Below are 19,274 nucleotides of genomic sequence, written 5' to 3'. Positions count from 1 at the left end.
CCATCCTGCTAAGCTCCTGCTTACAGAGAATAAATCACTGCAAAGAACACAGAAAGAAACTACAAAAATGCATTTCTGGTCATTTAACATGCATTCTCCATGTTTTCCAAAAAAGTGTCATGATACATAGTCATTGATTTCAAAGGCAAGGAAAGATATTCAAAATAAAGGCATGCAAAACATGTTTTGAGCTTCCTTGAGAAATGTGAAAATGTGTGTATGTGCCAATTATTCCGTGATGAATTTTGTTAATACTTGGGAACTCGGTCATGTTAACCCAGGGAAATAGAAAAGTCATTGACCTTCTATGGAATGGATTCTCCAGTCTTCTTTCTGAGATCAAATTTAGAGCTGGAGGTTAGAAAGCAGTTGTTTTCTCCCAGGCAAAACAGTACTCTTGGAAGGGTTTTGTTAAGTCCAATGGCTGATTTTCTCTTAAAATAATTAAGTTAAATACCAATCTCATTTGATATTTTCTCTGGATTCTACATTTTATTATTCTGCTGTCAGTGCTCAGGGAGACTAATATTTGCATATACTAAATCAATATTATGTTTTCCGCAGTAGAAGACATCCTCACTTTTATTTATTGCTGATTGTTCTGCTGAAGTTCTAATCAATATACACTTAAATGTTTTGATAAAAACTGGGCTTCAGATGTTCATTTTCATCTTTGCTAGTGCCTTGAGCTTGGGAGCAAAGCATGTGCAGTTGACAGTGTGGTAATTACATTTCCCCCTAAAGAAATGAATCCGTCCTCAGACAATATTCTCATATATGGAATGTCAGGTCAACATCTTCTGGTAATTTCAAATGCCAGTATATAATAATAACAGTTACGATAGGAAATAAGATGTAATAATTGTGCGACACTTATTTTGCATAAACATTATTTTTTAGCCAAAGGTATTACTAGATAGCTTGGTTCTGTAGATCATCTCATACAATTTCCATTCTTCCCAACAACTGTTGGGGATAGGCATTTCTTCACCTCCTTTTGCAAATGGTGAGATTGACCCAGAGATAATAACTGGCCCGGTGTTCTATCAGTGACAGATGATGATGCAGGACTGTGACAAGGACTTGCATTTTCAGAGTCTTCTCAAGACCCTATGGCTGTATCATATGGCCACTATGACAGCCACGACTGTAGTGACTATGTCCCAGGCACAGGACAAGGGACTTTATATGCATTATCTCACTTAACAAAAGCTCAGGAACGGTGGTCCTCAAAGTGTGGTATCAAGGCCAACAGCATCAGTATCACCTGCAACCTTATTAGGAAGGCCTATTCTGAGATCCTATCCAGACATATGGATCAGAATCCCTGAGGGAGAGGCCCAATTACCTATGGTTTCACAAGCCCTCAGGTGATTCAGATGCATGCCAAAACTTGAGAACCTCTGCTTGCTTGGGGACACGTGGCCAGGGAAAGGATTTTCATCCAATTCTGCATGACCTCAGGATCGAGGTACTAACCTTGCATATGCCATAGTGGCATAGTGGTTAGTACCTCTCTCTTCTGTTCTAGGCATCATGCTAGCCCCAGGGACACAGTGAGGGTCCAAAGAGTTGCAATAGGAAGATAGCCATGAGCAAGCTGGATACAGTAGAGAGTACAGTGATTTAACAGTGATGCATAGTGAGGCACTTACAAGCTGTTTTTATGTGACATCTTTAATTTCTTTGAGCTTCAGTTTCCTTATGAACATAAGAAATCTAAGACTGGTACACCTGCTTCAGTGCTCTTTGTTTTATTGCACTTTGCAGGTATTCCATCTTTTCAGTTGAAGGTCTGGAGTGACCCTCCATCGAACAAATTCATCAGCCTTATTTCTCCAAGAGCATCTCCTCAAGTCGGGTCTCTGTGTCACATTTTGGTAATTCTTGTGATATTTCCATCAGTTTCATCATGACTGGATTTGTGATACTGATCTGTGATCACTGATTAGGACTTGCTGAAAGCTCTGATGATGGTTTACATTTTTCAGCAATAAAATATTTTAAAACTAAGGAATGCACATTGTTTTTTAAGATATGATGGTACTGCACACTAAGAGACTACAGGAGAATGCAAGCATAGCTTTGATAGGCACTAGAAAACCAAAATATTCATTTGACTTATTTTATTGCAATATTAGCTTTATTGTGGGGGGATGGAACTGAACCCACAATATCTCTAAGGTATGTCTGTATTTACTGCGTGGAGTGTCATTAGATCAAATGATGTAACATATTGATGGTAGTGAGCTAACTTGTGAGTGTGTGGCAGGTACCCAATACAGGTTTGGAATTGGGAGCTAATTCTTACTGAAAGGGAAAGTAAACTGGGTTTATTCCTATATGCCTTGATGGACAGGAAAAGGAAGTAGACATTTGAAAAGCAAATAAAACCCAGCTGTTTCAAACCATGGAGAATTTGGAGATGTGTCTCAGCTTTACTGCATTTCTGCATAGAGGCACATCCTACACCTCAGCAGACCTAAGTAATGTACATAAGATTGAATACTTTGTAAGCACTATCTTCTTCGAAACCAAGTTTTTGAGGTCAGTAGCATTCTCAGCTCAATTATACAGTGAAGGAACCAGGCAAGGAGATTCAGAAACTTAACCTAGCCTCTATCACTGGTAAGTAGTAAATCCACTGTTCAAATACCTCATCAGATTTAAACTCAGCATTCTTGGGGCACCTGGGTGGCTCAGTGGGTTAAGCCTCTGCCTTCGGCTCAGGTCATGATACCAGGGTCCTGGGATCGAGCCCTGCATCGGGCTCTCTGCTCAGCGGGAAGCCTGCTTCCTCCTCTCTCTGCCTGCCTCTCTGCCTACTGCCTACTTGTGATCTCTCTCTCTGTCAAATAAATAAATAAAATCTTAAAAATAAAATAAAATAAAATTAAAAAATTCAGTCATTCTTGTGTTCCTTGGTGTGGTGGAGGACATTAGGTACACTGGTCTCCAGAAGTCAAAGCATTATGTCACACACCCTCAAAGCTGTGTTCTGAGGTTTGCAAAGGGAATTTAGTGAGCATACGGCAACTCTTCATGCAACAACACATTTAAGACACAGAACATGGATGGATTAGGTGTGTGGTTTGTTGGAATATAACAGGCAGTTATTTGTAGGAAAATCCAGAGAATGTAAGGACTTAAAAAGCCCAGTGGTGACATGTTAGACCTATCTTATTCTAAGTCTGCATGGCAAAGAGTGGTGACCATTAAAGACAGTGACGTCTCCCTTAAAAGGATGGCAGTGTGCCCACGGACGGCACTGCATGGTTTACAAAGTGCTTCATGCCCACTGCCCAACACAGCCTCAGACAAAATCTGTGACGTGGACTGTGCCCATTTGGCAGAAGGGAAAGATCATCATGCAGAAGGCGCATAAAATCACAAGGTATGATATCATTATTACCACCTCTCTTTTTATAGTGAGGAAAGTGAGACTCAGAGAAGTTAACTATTGGCCTGAGGTCATACAGACATCACAACAAAACCCAAGTCTGTGCTCAAATCACATGCTAGGTGCTAACCATGCTTTACATGACTTACTAAGGTAAGAGAGTTTAGTATGGGGCAGAGTGGAAATCCTAGTTTCTCTGATACCACCTTCTATGGTTTATTTCCCATGATACTATGTTACCTGATATTAAATATAATTAGCAAGGAATGACGGCAGACTCCAGAGAACTCTGTGACTCCATAGGTAGGGTTGGGGATGAGGCACGGGGAAAGGAATATGCATACATGCTCTGTCTGTCTTAGCTTTCTGTCTGCCCCTTGGTCTGTCTATCTATCTATATCATCTATCTACCTTCTATTATTTACCATCTGTTAGAGAGACAGTATATGCAAGAACTTAGTACAACTTACTGGTTCACACATACCCAAAATCTTATTAGGCCCAGTCTTTGTAAGCAGAATCTCACTACAACTTTTAAGGGTTCAGTGAACACTTCCAGGTCACTCATACCACTAGAGTGTCTATACCGATTGGTCTTGCCAGCCAAATTCAGAGAGCTGAGTTTTCAAGGTAGGTAAGGTCCTACAGAAGGTCAGGAGGTCTTAACCCTGATTGCCCATGAGAACTGCTTTAAGAAGTTATAGACTCTGCATAGATTCTGCTTTATATGAACTGGCATAGGTCTGTACACCATTGGTTTCAAAATATTCCTCTGCTGATTCCAATAGAGATCAACTCTGGAAACCAGTGTTTTGCAGGGCTGGATTCTGAATACGTGCCTGCTGTCCCACCATCCTCACTGCCTGTGATGAATTTCACTAGACTTTTGAGGCCAATATTTGTATGCTGCTTTAATGTCCTGTATCCTCCCAAACAACTGCTTCTATAGACCGATGCCTCTGAATTCTGCACACAGGAAACCAACCATCACAAAGTGAGCAAATGACAAGGGTTAAACAAGAAGAGGGCTTTGCTTTGACTTACCCGGGGATTCCTCCAGATTCAAGCTTGTTCGCGATGTCCACATCCCAGGACCAGACATCAAACTGCCACTTCCGCAGGCCCAGAACTCCACATAGAACTGAGCCCGAGTGGATTCCAATCCTCATGTCCACATCATGCTTTGTCCTTGACCTCACATACCTGTTGACACAGGAGAATGGAGACACATGCATAAGGCTAGAGTGGGTACTTTTGGCTTTGGTAGCAGCCCCATTCTTCCCAACTCTGTAAGTTCAACTCCATCCTGTTCATATGCCACCTCTTCCATGAAGTCTTCTTAGATTATTCTGGTAATGGGAAAAAATTTCTTACTCTCCTGAGCTCCCCTACTCTTCTATCTGAAATTTTAAGTGCTCTTATGACCCTTCTCCTCAATCCTGCTAATGCTATACAACCTGTCTCAGAGAATGGCATCAACATCTTTCTCTGCCCACTAGTGCATAAACCTGCGATTGACTATAGATTCAGCCCTCGATGGCATACACCATTTTCAAGTCAAGTATTTTCATTTTCACTCTGTTTGCTTCTCTCTCCACCAACACTCCAGTTCAGCAGGCTTCAGTCTAGGGTCCCTGCTCTAATCTGAACTTCTTCCAGCTCATGCTCTGCCAGTTTTTCACAAACACAAATGTGACATTGTCACTCCATCAGTCCCTCATTGAAGACTCCTTGCTGACCTCCTATCCAGAGGGTAGTGGACTGTGGAACAGAGTGTCCCAGGGCTGAATGGGTTCATCCTTGGCATGAAGGAAGAAAATGTTAGACCCTCCCTTTATAGCTCTTTAAAAACCTTTACCTAAATTTGATATATGAGTTCCTCACATTGACTTCACAGGGTCCATGCCAGATTGTAAGCAGGGAGGAAGCCTCGTGGGGAAAGAAAGTACTTCTACTGTTGGAAGGTTTCTGCAGGCACCCACAACCTTTCATCACTTTCAAAGCAGTTTAAACAATTTTAGTTTGAGTTAAATGATGTCATTTTCATAGAAAGAAATTCAAATGGTAGAATATAATGTGGTCAACCCTTGAAACCACATCTGGAGCCTCATGCCTAGCCAATAGTTGGGCTGAAAAACATGACTTCCATGTGCTGCCCACCTCCAGCCTTTATTTGAGAGACTAAATGAGTGAATGATTCCATGTACAAAACTGAATCTTTGTCTTTAATGCTCCTCACAAATGGGAAGATAACACAAAGTTAGTTAAATAAGAAAGTAAAATTGCAGAGGGTTGAAAATATAAAAATATTGAAATAGACCAGACTCTAGGAAGACAGTCATGAGAGGATGTTTGTGGCTAAAGAAAGAGTTCTTGTCCTTGGTGAAGATTCCATTTTCTGGGCCAATGTTTTAGCTTTAACTTTTACGTTAAAATTATGTGGTATCCTTCATCCACCAGAGAAGTGGATGGTAGAAGGCATGTGGAAAACCTGAACAAGGCAAGAGGAGGGACAGCCTCCAGCAGTTGAAAGGAGCACTTCAGCTCTGACACAGTCACCCAGTGAGTGTGGGGGGGGCAAGTTGTTGGGAGAGGTCATCTGTGACGTTGGCCGGCTGGGTCAAGTACTACAATACCAAGCATGTGGCAGGATTGTACTTTTCTGTATATTTCATGTTTTTTTGGCCAACAAAATGTGAACAGAAGTGACATGTGTGATTTGCTTCTGGGCAGAAGCTTTAAGAGCCTGAGCAATCACACACTCTCTTTTTTTCCCCTTCTATGTTAATTGTCACTCAAGGACACTTGGGAGGAAACTTCAAAACTGGGGTTCTTGAATGAGGATGATGTCTAGTGGTACATTGCCACTCCCCCCAACCCTACCATAGGGACAGAAAATGTGAGTGAAAGGTGGGAGGTCAGGGTACCAGGTGGTGAGTATTAGAGAGGGCACAGATTGCATGGAGCACTGGGTGTGGTGCAAAAATAATGAATACTGTTATGCTGAAAATAAAAAATAAATTAAAAAAACTGTTATGCTGAAAATAGAAAAAAAAAATAAAAAAATAAATCTTTGCTGTTTTAAGCCACTGAGATTTGGGAGGATGTTTGTTACTTTGGCATAACCAGGACCACGCTGACTGGTACAATCATCGGTCCCAATCTACCTTCTTCCCATGACCCCTACAGTATAAGGCTTAATGTGGACTCTAGCACCAAACTACCTGAATTTATATCTTGCTCTGCCACAGCCTAGCTGTATGACCTTAGGCAAATTACTTAGTTTCCATCCAAAAATGGGAATAATAATAGCACTGTCAGGATTAAGTGATTGGATGAATGTGGAATGGAGAAAGTGTCTGACACAGGCAAAGGAAGACTTGGTTGCTCATCACATCCAAGGGAACTGCAGCCCAGAAGCAAAAGGAAATAAAACTTGTCACATAGCTGGTAAGTGGGATTCTAGGACCCAAGTGGGGCTGATGAGTCTTTACCCCCTCACCCTCATTGCAACATAGGTATTGTCTATGGCATGTGATTCTGGGCAAATGGCTTGGTCTGACCCCGAGTTTCAAGAGCTATGAAATAAAACTCTAGCAGATTGCTTCATTCACGGAGACTTTGTGAGCCCCGAAGGAGGTCATGGGCGTTAAAATGCTTTGCCAACTAATTGTGAGGGACTATTGAACAGCACACTGTGATCCTGCCATTAGGTAATTAACCCGATACAGGGAATGCTTTGGAACCTCTTAATGAAAAGGCATTTAGATTTTTTAAAATTTTCTTCTACAAGACAAACATCATAATAAGACAGAATTTTCTTATTGTACTTTTTTTTTTAACCTTTCTTTTTGTTATGTCTGGGATTTGACCTAAATGAAAGATAGGAGTAAAGAGTGTAAAGCAATAATTAATCTGCAGGTATTGCTCCTCCTTGGAAAGACGACCCAGCGGTTGCACCGAACCCAGTGGTTGCACCGAACTGCAAACACACACCATGTGTTTCAAGATCAGCTCTTGAGGGGAGGACCTGTGAGCGTCCTTGGAACTAAAATGAAGGAATTCTGCTCTGCCTTACAAGTCTTTTTCATTTCTGCCAAGGCAGAGCCCCAGGGATGCTTTGCTGTGCCACATGAGCCACAAATAAAGAGAATATGGCTAGAGATCCTTGCAGTTCCTCCCTCTCTTTCCTCCCCACAAACTCTGAGCCTCTGGAAGGCAGGGGTACTTACTATCTTTGATTTCTGCTTTCCCAGACCATAGCACAGATCTGAGCACATAGGTATAACCAGTGCTCAAAGATATTTACTGAATTAATAGACAAGGCTCAAAGGCTTTCTTGCTCTAGGCTCCATGTTGTCCCAGGATGCTTCTGAGAATCCTAGGAAACCACAGGGGTATCTTTGAACCTGCCGCATCTCCCCCTTCAAATAAGGCAGCTTTGCTCTCATCTGTTCCTCATGGCAGGGTTCCAGCTAAAAGTTTTTAAAGTAAAGAATGCATTAATTATTATTAGTTTTTGCAGCTGTATGTCAAGCTGGGGACCAAAAACACAACAGTCATTCTGCAAAATAATTGAAGGTGTCATTTTTTCCCCCATTAGAACCATTAAAGAGGAGAGTGCTTGGTGTATGGTAAAACATGAAAACCCTGGGAATTTGTCTTTTGATTTCAATGCTTCAAACAGTTCTTTTTTAGCCAATTAATCAATCTGCAGAAGGTGCAGGAGGAATGAAAGGAAACATAATCTAGTAGCCATCTGTTAATTAGACTCTCTCTACTGCTGAATGAATGGATGACTAAAAAGACCAACTTCAGGGGTACCTGGGTGGTTTAGTCAGCTAAGCGTCTGAGTCTTGATTTCAGCTCAGATCATGATCTCAGGGTCTCAGGATCGTGAGACTGAGCCCCATGTGGGGCTCTCCCCTGAGTGTGGAGCTTGCTTAAGATGCTCTCTCCCCCTCTCCCTCTGCCCAAACCCCATCTACACACTCCCTGTGCTATCTCTCTCTCTAAAAAGAGAGAGAGAGAGACCAGCGTCAGCACAGGAGCAGTTGGTGCTGTGGGAAGAAGGATACCCAACTCCTCCACTTTGGGGGCAGAAACCAGAGTTCCAGTGTTGGCTCTATCCCTTGCTGTTTGTGGGAGCTAGAATAAACACCTATATTCATTCCTCTGTCTCCTGTGCCAGTGGGAATGATATCAGCTCCTCAATGCAAATCACTCTCAAAACCACCAAAAGGCAAAGTGTGCATTGAAACAGGCCAGGATGTGAAGTTAGGCTTCTCCACTTGCTGACGGTGGCCCCTGGACTGGGTGCATGAGGCCCCAAGTCCTACTCTCTCAGGTAAAATGGGAAAGAGAACGAGTCCCTTGCAGAGCTGGTAGGATGCTTTATAAACTCATATGTACAAAGCACTTAACCTGGTATATGCAATCATGCAAAAATAATAACAAGTACTAATTTTTATTAGTAATAACAAATTTTAACTACACATGTTGAATAGGCTAAAAAATTATAAATTGGTCACACAAACTTTTCCTGCTTAAAGTGTGCCTGCATTCACTCTTATTACAACAAAACCCATTTCATATACCAGGTAGGCAGTTCCTAGTCATAAATTGGCTCCAAAAGGACCAACCAATTTATAATTAAAAAAAAAAAAAACTTGGGTCATCCTCAGCTACCTGAAAGAAACAGTGCCTTTGAACATTCTGGAATAAAGGAGAGGGGACAGAGTTAGTTATGGAATCATCTACGATCACTGTGTCATAACTTATCTTTAAATCTGCATATTATCTGCATATTATTACTACCTATACCTTTCCCAAACGAGGAAATGGAGTCTCAAGTATTTCCTTTCTTTAGGTCACACAGTTACAGGTGAAACAGCTAGAATTTCACCACAGATGTGTGAACCTAATCCCAACAAGTCATATTCAGAGGTATATGGATCACTGGGGTCTGATTTGGTTCCACTCTATAGGCCCACTACAGTCTCTACCAATTAATTCCAAAGGCATCAGAATTCTTAAAATGTTCAAAAGCCGCCATGTCTTATCCTAGCATAGAAGTTCAGTTTCACAAAGTCCTTCCTTTTGGTGGCCACAGTGATTCTGAGAGGTAGGTAACCCTAAGGGTTATAAGTTTCCATCTTACAGATGTGGGAATTGAGGATCCAAGAGAATTCAGGTGAGTCTATTACCTTTCCTTTTTTTTAAAAAAACATTTTATTTATTTATATGAGAGAGAGTGAGAGAGACAGAGAGAGAGCATGAGAAGGGGCAGGAGCAGAGGGAGAAGCAGACTCCCGCTGAGCAGGGAGCCCCAATCAAGGCTCCATCCCAGGACTCCGAGATCATGACCTGAGCTGAAGGCAGATGCTTAACCGACTGAACCACTCAGACACACATTCTATTACTTTTTCTGTGTCAGGCCTTTTATGTTCATGATCTCATTGCATCCTCAGAACTATCCAATGCCACTAGAGTTCATTCACTCGTTCATTCATTCAATAAGCATCTCTTGAAGACCTCTGCAGATATAAGCAGTAAACCAAATGCACAAGTCAGGAAGTCAGTGTCCATACTCATAGAGCTCCATGAGGAGGGTTTACTACACTGCACAGCTAAGAAAGCATGAGCAAGAGAGAGGCTAAGTCATCCAGTCAAGGTCATTAAGTAATGGCCCCCATTGGTCCTCACTGTGCCAGGCTCCAAGCTGAGGGCTCTGCAGACCTTACTTGGCGGAGGCCTACAGTCCCTTTAGCATTAGACTCCTGTGTTCTGTGGAAAGTAATGGAAAGACACAGTGTTGCATTCCTGTTCCAAAACAGTGTGGACCTAGTGAGAGAAACAATCTGCCCATCCATTTTTCATAACAGAGCTTTATGCCCTTCTCTTTTTTTGGTAAAATAGATTAAAAAAAAAAAAACAAACTGAGGTTGCCCAGATGTGTGTGTGTGTGTGTGTGAGAGAGAGAGAGAGAGAGAGAGAGAGAGGTCCATAAAGCATACTTCTTTAAACTCATAACTGTCTTCTTGTGCCATTGAATATTAATGTAAACCATGATAGTTCAGAGTTTTCTATTCTCCTATTTTGTAGTATGCCAAAATTTCATCTAAATATTTTTTTTGCCTTTGCACATTTAGATAGTACACTGAACTGGTTTAAGGCCTTTCCCTGCCACTTACAAGCTGTATGTCACTGCTCAGAATTTACTTATCCTGTCAAAGCTTCAGGTTCCTTCTCTGAAGAGCGGGATAAGTAGTAGTAGTATCCTCACAGGGTTTAGCTGAGGTGAATCAGAAACTTTAGTCTAATGGCTGGCACAGGGTGAGGCTTCACTTAAAAATAGCTTTATCGGGGGGCCTGGGTGGCTCAGTGGGTTAAGCCGCTGCCTTCGGCTCAGGTCATGATCTCAGGCTCCTGGGATCGAGTTCCACATCGGGCTCTCTGCTCAGCGGGGAGCCTGCTTCCTCCTCTCTCTCTCTCTCTGCCTGCCTCTCTACCTACTTGTGCTCTCTCTCTGTCAAATAAATAAATAAGATCTTTAAAAAAATAGCTTTATCAACTATTATTACTAGATAGATTCAATTTTCATCATTATAAGTAATTTTGAAAAAAAAATCCTGTCTATGGACTGAGGACCACTCTGATGTATCTTTAAGAGGAGAGGGGACTTGGGGGTGCCTGGGTGGCTCAGTGGCTTAAAGCTTCTGCCTTCGGCTCAGGTCATGATCCCAGGGTCCTGCAGGGAGCCTGCTCCCTCCTCTCCCTCTGCCTGCCTCTCTGTCTACTTGTGATCTCCGTCTGTTAAATAAATAAATAAAATCTTCAAAAAAAAAAATAAAAGAGGAGAGGGGGCTTTACGGATCTTATAGTAAATGGCATTTCAGAACAACATAAGAAGGGGGTGTCTAACAGAGCCAGGATGAGACAAACAGTGATTGCTGGGGGAGGGAAAAAGGAGGAAGGAAGGAAGGAAGGAAGGAAGGAAGGAAGGAATGAATTAAGAAGGGAAGAAGGAAGAGAGAGAGGGAGCGAGGGAAAGAGGGAGGTGGGGAGGGGAGGGAGAGGGAACATTGAGGAGTGAAGAAACAGAGCAAAAAAGAAGTACAAGAGAGAGAGAGAGAGAGAGAGCAGGAGACACCAAGAGAGGGCTTGGGCATTCTTGCCTCAAATGAAGGCAGCAGAATCTCCTGTGTTTCATTCCTTGTCCTGCTATGTTGCTAGGTTGCTTGGCAGGGCCACCAGGCCACAAGAATTGAGATCTTTGCTCCAATTAACCGTTGGGGACCAGCCTGTTACTGCTTGGCATTCTGGTGTCATTCCATGACTTTTTTACAACTGCACCGAAAAGACCAGGCACTGCAATTTTCATTAAGATTCACCAAGGTTGCCTTTTGAGATCATTAATAAAGATCCTGCCTGTAACGGCTCACCTTAACTCCTCTGAGCTATCAAACCACCCCAAAATAGACCCAAGGCATGTGAAGAGGAGCCACCTGCAGCCACTTCTCAATTTATTTAATGGAACTATTATCTAAGCCGATTTTAATTAATTTAATTTTATGAACAGACATGCATGAGATGGTATTAAATACTATATTAGAAATAAAGTTACACTCAATCACTTTTTTTTTTTTTTTTTTTTGCCATTCGTCTAGTTTACGTCATGTTTCTAAAATCAAGTATTTTGGGGGCACCTGGGTGGCTCAGTGGGTTAAAGCCTCTGCCTTCACCTCAGGTCGTGATCCCAGGGTCCTGGGATTGAGCCCCGCATAGGACTCTCTGCATAGCAGGGAGCCTGCTTCCCTTCCTTTCTCTCTCTCTCTGCCTGCCTCTCTGCCTGCCTGTGATCTCTGTCTGTCAAATAAATAAATAAAATCTTTAAAAAAAATAAAATCAAGTATTTTTGATGGAATAGATTTACTATGAGGCTTACTTAAAGCTTATTACCTTGTTACTCTCAGATGTTTACTGACTTTCCGTTGCTCTCAGTATTGATTCTGCTAATTTTTCAGGGATGTATGGAGAATCTTCTCAGCTGTGTGTTGACCCTTCGGCTATTAATGGCAGACTTCGGGCCATCAGAAGCAAAAAAGCAATTGTAGAAACCTGATGCCGAGAGGCAGGGTACCATGATAGTTAAGGCCAATGGCTTTGGATTCAGATGGCTCCAGACCTTGTTCTGCCACTGACTAGCTGTGTCCTCTTGCACAATTACACAAACTCTGTAAGCTCCAGGTTCCTCCTTGGTAAAGGAGAGGCCAACTTCCAGAGCTTCAGTTAGTCAGGATGGACCCATAAAGCTGTACTTGTCACTAACGGCTGACATGGACTGCCCTAAACTATTCTGATTAGTATGTACTTTGGCGACACCTGGTTGTTCCAAATTTTGCTTACCACCCCTGCCTACCTCTTAGAATTGCTGTGAGGACTTAATGAGATAATACACGTAAACCCTTGTCTCAGTGCTTGGCAAGTAGCATAGCAGGCCTTCAATAAACTCTAGGTATTATCATTATTTTACTGGAATAAAATAGAAACCATGAAAAAGGAACAAGCTTCTATATCTTAATTGAGCCCAATACCCCAGTGTCCAAACTCAGCCCTAAGTATGAGATTCTATTAAATACTTGTATGGTCATCAGGTACCTGCCATCTATTTGAATTTTCAAAAATGTACTCTGAAGTTTGGATCTTATGATCCCCATTTAGAGAAGAGGCCACATAGGCTCGAAGAAATGATGTCACACTTGTCTCTAGCCACACGCCTAAGAACAGGAAGAGGCAGAAACCAGGTGAGGTCTGCTGACTGCCGGCCAGGGGCTCCCTCCATGCACACCCTTTGCACATTCCCCAGAAGTCATCATTCAGGGTACACAGCCATGTCGGCAAGATCTAGCAATGAACTCTCTCTTCAATAAAATGGAATCCTGCCCAAAATTCTTAGAACATCACCAACTGATATATAAGATCACCGTACTGACAAATGTTTTCTTTAATTTAAATGTCCATGTATTGTTTCTTAAAGAGGCTCCCAGGCTCTCGGCTTGGAGGGAATATTATCACCGTCCGTCTTCTGCTCCGCAGCTCCTGCTCTATTCAGGGCCTGACTTCTCTTCCCTGAATTGCTACAAAAATATCTTCCAACCAGCTCTCTTCCTTCAGCATCTGCCTCCTCTCCTCTAGAGTCAACTGGAGACAGAGTGAGTTATGTCCACAGTCACCTTCTTCATGCTCCAGCTGGGAAATAACACCTCCCTACTTTAAGTCTAAGTGAGTCCCCATGGCCCCAGGGATAAAGCCACAGTTGTCTCACAAGGTCATCACTGAACTGTGCGTCAACCCAGCTGTCTGAATTTAGAATTGTAATCACAAAGACCTACTTGAAATGGCTAATATACACATGCTTACACAAATACACACGTGTGTACACACATGCCTACATGTGTGTACACACATGCACGCACACACACACACTCAGGCACTCACGGCCACGTTCCATACATCTGTGCCTACACATGCCACATACATGCGCGATATACACACATAGACATCATTACTACATTTATATACATGCACACATGCATACGCATTTATACAAACACACAGCTTCTGCTGTTCTTGACAGAGAGGATGGCATATTCTTTATGCCTCTGTTTCCAGGAAAACAGCTCTGTTTTTCAGTCAAAAAGACTACTGTAGAGATACCTCTGAAGACAAAATGCAGGGAAAACTACTTCTGTCATTCTTATTCTTCTGTCTGCCTTGACTCTTGCTCACTTGTGAATCCTGCTGGTGCTCTAAGCGATGACAGGTGACCTCGGGGTCAGCTTGGCACCTGTCCTCACCTGCCTACGATTGCAGAAGGACCGCCATCATTTGTGCCTGAGGCACAGGATCATTTTGAGTGCTGACTTGACATTTGTGCCAAAATTGTAAATCCCACCTTACAAAGAAACCACTGGAGCTCCTGAGATCTAGAGACCCCAAATCCAGATGTCGTCTCACCAACAAAACACCAGCCCCTCACTGCCAGTCTGCACTCTGGGCACCAGTTTAGGACCCTAACTCTTTGAGGAAATGCCAAAAAAAAGAACAAGGAGAGACCCTGACAAGGTGGGGATAAAGCCTCAAATAGGGACCCATCTCTGATGACAAATATTCAGGACAGCCATCCAGTCTGGGCATACCAGTCAAGAAACGGCTTATTTTCATTATGTGACAACACACATAGTGTCATGTATGTATGGTTCCAGACTTCATGGCTTCTCTTAAGTTTCCCAGTTGGAACAAGTGTCTTTGGGCCTGAAGAAGAAAATCACGTCTTGTGTAAGTGATGGTTAAGACTGTGATAAAGTTATGTGAATGGGATTCTCTTCTGCATGCATTCAGGTAGAAATACTCTTTGCCAATTCTTCTGTAGGCTGCAACGCTTGACTGTAAGGATGGGAGCTCTAGAGTCTGAGCCCACTGTAACTGAAGTTGCCTCGCTCCAGAGTTCTTATGTATTCCTCTGCATTGTGTTTTGTTGTTAACTGGAAGAATTAATGCTGGACCTCCAGTCACCTACGTTATAATTAAGGAGTGTTTGAGTATTAATAGACTCTGATTCATGCAGTTAAAAAATATCCTACTGAACTGTCTTATTCTAAGAGAATAAAAGCAGCCCTTAAGCAATGGATGAGAGAAAGTCCTTGAGTCATTTCAACCTAATCACGTCTCACCTCTCACTGACCTACTCTAGAACTTGAGACAGGAGCCCTTTAATTAGACAAAATGGTCAGGAAGAATAAGGTCCCCTCCGGAGAGATAAATGATAATGTCCTAAGCATCTTAAGCATTTTGATAATCATTGTTCTTTTCTTCTGCAATATCATCTCTGCAGCATTTCTTCTAAACTCAAGATACAAACTCCTATGGAAAGTCTGTGGATGAATGGATAAAGAAGATGTGGTGTCTACACACACACACACACACACACACACACACATACATATAATAGAATATTAACCAGCTTGAAAAAAGAAGGAAATCCTTGTATACACACACACACACACACACACACACACACACACATACACACATTGGAATATTAATTAGCTTTAAAAAATAAGGAAATCCCACCATTTGCTTCAACAAAGATGATCCTGGAGTGCATTATGCTAAATGACAGAAGCCAGACAAAGAAAGACAAATACTGTGTATGTGAAATCTAAGAAAACCCAAAACCCAAAACCAAAAAGTCACATTCATAGAAACAAAGTAGAAGAGTGGTTGCCAGGGCTAACGGGAATGGGGGAAATGAACGAGGTGATATGGATCAAAGGGTACAAACTTTTCATTATAAGTAAGTTCTGAGATCTGATGTATAGAATGGTGATTATAGTTAATAATGCTGTGCTTGAAATTTGTCAGAAGAGTAGCTCTTAAATGCTCTCGCCAAAAAAAGAGAAAAAGATTGTTACATGAGGCAATGGATGCATTGACTATATAATTTTTCTACAATGTATCAGTATATCGGATCATCATACTGCACTTTAAATATATAATTTTTGTCAATTATATCACCATAAAAATAAAAATATTAAAAAGAAAGTCTGTGACAAGTTTTGCTACTTAAACTTGATTTTGATGTGGTTGATCAAAAATCGCAGACTTTCAGAACTCGCAGAGACTTCAGAGGTGGCCCAATTTCATCATTTCACAGACAGCAAATCCAAGTCATCTCCCTAATGGACACTCATGGGCAAGAGAAAGACACTCTGTGACCTGTTTATCACTGTACTTCCAGGGACTAAAATGGCAGCATCTAACACTTGGTAGAGCTCCGCAGATTTTTTTTTTATTGTTGATCTACCTACCAGTTGGCTGGTAGAATAAAGTTCACACACCTAATTAGCTGTAGAATGCAAATAAGACAGCAAGCCTTCTGGGCGTCAGGCCCATTGTCTCCCTTGAAGCTAGTTAACATATTACAATTCATCCCAGTTTTCAGGGCAAGACTCACAAGTGTCCAAATTAACAGCTAAGAAGTATCTTCAATCTTTTCCACATACCTAGAAGGAACTCTGGGTTGGAATTTGAGGGCTCCTCTCTCCACTGTTCTTAGAAGTGAGAACTTCTGCATTTCTATCAGAAAGGGGGCATGTCTTATCTCTTCCTCCACCTCTCTACTTGGTCTCAGAGATAGTGATGGTGGGATTTTCATCATATCCCCCATAGCAAAGTGCAATGCCATCTTGACTGGGCTCGGGTGATGTGTTGGTTCCAGAGGTGAGACCCTGAGGGTCTGCCAGGGTAGCATGTCTACCCACCAGGAACGTGATATCTGGCTAAGTCTTGAAATGACCAGTATCACATCAATGAAACAAAATCATATTTAGGGAAAGAGCTTCCATCCTTTTCTTAATTAGGGGACTACACAGTCTTTCCTGATGTCAACAGACCTCTGCCCCAAACTCGAATGAAGTCGGGGATCTGTCAGCAAGTTGAAGGCGTCAGGCACACTGTGTTGGTCATGGCCGCAATTGCTTACATCCCTCCTGCCCACTCCAGGATTGGTTTTGGAAGCCATTAGGTGATCTAAGCCTTCAGTGGAGATTGTGTGTGGAGTGCACAAGTTGCTCTCCTGCTGGTCTTTAAACCAGACTGACACAGCCAAGGATCACAAACATACTTATTAGACCACACGACCAAGACTGAGTTCCTTAGAAGATTTTTCTGGCCTCTTAATGGCAGTATTCTTCCCTTATAAGATGAAGGCATAAGCCACAGAGAAGATTTCTGCCCATGTACCCTCTTTACTGTTTTTGCTGTGGTCAGGGAAGGCTGCAGTGCCTGGAGCCTTGATTTGGAGCTTCCTATCTGGATCCTCAAGGGGAGCTCTGACACCACTGAGCTTCTGTCTTAAAGCCACAAGCAGTCTAATTCCAAAATCCTTGACCTCATGATTAAGCTTCTATTTGCCGGATACACTGACCAAAGCCAAAGGCACTTGTCACACACTCATGAAACCAACCCTGGTGGTGGCCCTATAATGATTTCCTGTTGGCCTCAGGCTAAAACACAACCCTTATCATGGCTGAGAAGGTCTGTGAGCCCTGTCTGCTCCCAGCCTGCAATCCATCTGTCACCACTTTTTCCTCCCCAGACTCTACCAGCTGTCACTGTAGCACATCCTGACCTCCCACATGTCCAGCCACACTCTCCAGTCCCCCAGGATCTAAGGTTTGCTCACCTTTTAGAAAACAGCTGAGACAGCTCTACTCTGGAGAGCCTTCTCCAGCACCCTGGCCCAAATGAGCTTTTCTTCCTCTATCTCCTTCTGCACATCCTAGGTTGGGTTCATCTTAGAACTTACTGTACCATACTGAGTTTTCTCTCATTGCACTGCACTCCCTGAAGGCAATCACCACAGTCAACTTGGTCCTTGCTGTATCCCCACAAGGACACTGATAATACCAATATGCTGGACAAAGGAAGGTATACCAGGAATGTAATGAAGCTGGCAGGTTCATTGGTTCATACGGGAGAGTTAATGGGCATGCAGTTTTTGTGTCATAAGTCAAACAACAAACACATCATCCACCTCCAAGGACAGATGGGGTGGTGTGTCTTCATGCACATTGAAGGCTTGGGTATTATGGAGGAGAAGCCAGATTACCTGATGGTTTTGATCATGCTGAGGCCCATTTCAACGCAGCAGTGGGCGTGGTCCTGGCGGGGCTCAGGAAGCCCTGAAACACAGTAGTAACAGTCCCCCAGGATTTTAATGCGAAGGCAGTGATGCTCCTGGAAGGAACAGGGTGGAGAGGAGAGGCCTGAGTCAGCAGACAGATAAGTGCTTCTGAAAGTCTTGGGAAAGCAGGCAGGGCGGTCAGGCGGTCTTCACCCTGGGCATGGGGGAACACCTACCTTTGAAATACACTTCTATCATCTTCCTAAGAGGTGGGTGGGGTACCCTAAATAAAAGTTTGAAGGGCTCAGAGGTAGAATAGAGTCACAGATAAACACTGGAGTTTGAGCTCAATAAATACAGGGCTGTATCCCAGCTCTGCCACTTACTAACCTTCTGATGAACACCCATCGGGTGGGCAGGCCTGGCCAACAGTGGGCATTTAAAACACATGTTCAGTGTTCCCCTGTGAATCCTGCTCATCAGTGTCTTTTTCTCACAGGACAGATCTCTGAATTAATAGTTTTTAGTAGTCTTAACTCAAGAATAAGCAATTAAAAGTACAAACCACCCAGGGATGCCTACTATTTCAACTCTGTTTTAGGCCCTTTCCCAACTAAGGTACTGACACTTTAAGAAGAGGGTCTGACTCTGTCTCACATATCATTTTATTCATGTGTGAGTTCATATGTTTATTCATTGAAAAAAAAAGTCAATAGGGAACTATGATTAAATCAAGCATTGTCCCTGACACGAAATTATTAATAACCTCTCTGATGCACCCTATATTAAGCAGTGTTAACTCTCACAACAAGCCTATCAAGTAGATACAATTTTTATCCTCATTAAGGTAAGGGTAGTACCTTCAGTACCTCATAGGTACGGAAGATGGCACAGATGTTTGACAGATTCACAGTCTTGAGGACACGATTCTTATGGAGTCTCAAAGAACAACAAGCACCAGGGAAAAGGTGCGTTTTCATGCTGGGTGGGAAGAGATTGGATGATGCAGGTTTTCAAGGAAAGAGACCTTCAGGCAGCATAACGTAGAGACTAAGAGCCCTGGCTAAAGAGTCACACGGCACTGGATTAAATCCTATGTCCCTACAGCTAACTTATCTTCTGAGCCTCAGTTGCCTCATCAGTAAAATGGTAAAAGAATGGGACCTCGTCTTTGACTGTGAGGAT

At 42.6% G+C, this 19,274-nt stretch overlaps 1 protein-coding gene across 3 annotated transcripts in view; it reads right to left on the bottom strand.

The window, feature by feature from the left end:
- ADCY8 (adenylate cyclase 8) overlaps window positions 1-19,274 on the bottom strand; it is a 225,559-nt gene that overhangs the window by 102,067 nt on the left and 104,218 nt on the right. For all 3 annotated transcript variants that reach the window (XM_059165609.1, XM_059165611.1, XM_059165610.1), the window contains exons 5-6: window positions 18,075-18,202; window positions 4,445-4,603 (exon numbers count right to left, since the gene is read on the bottom strand). In XM_059165609.1, coding sequence (XP_059021592.1) covers window positions 4,445-4,603; window positions 18,075-18,202 — 287 coding nt within the window. The remainder of the gene's footprint in view (window positions 1-4,444; window positions 4,604-18,074; window positions 18,203-19,274) is intronic.

The sequence above is a fragment of the Mustela lutreola genome, chromosome 3 (assembly GCF_030435805.1).
Source record: "Mustela lutreola isolate mMusLut2 chromosome 3, mMusLut2.pri, whole genome shotgun sequence".
In the NCBI taxonomy this organism is placed as follows: Eukaryota; Metazoa; Chordata; class Mammalia; order Carnivora; family Mustelidae; genus Mustela; species Mustela lutreola.
The sequence above is the reverse complement of the archived record's forward strand: the minus strand, read 5'-3'. Positions and strand labels throughout refer to the sequence as shown.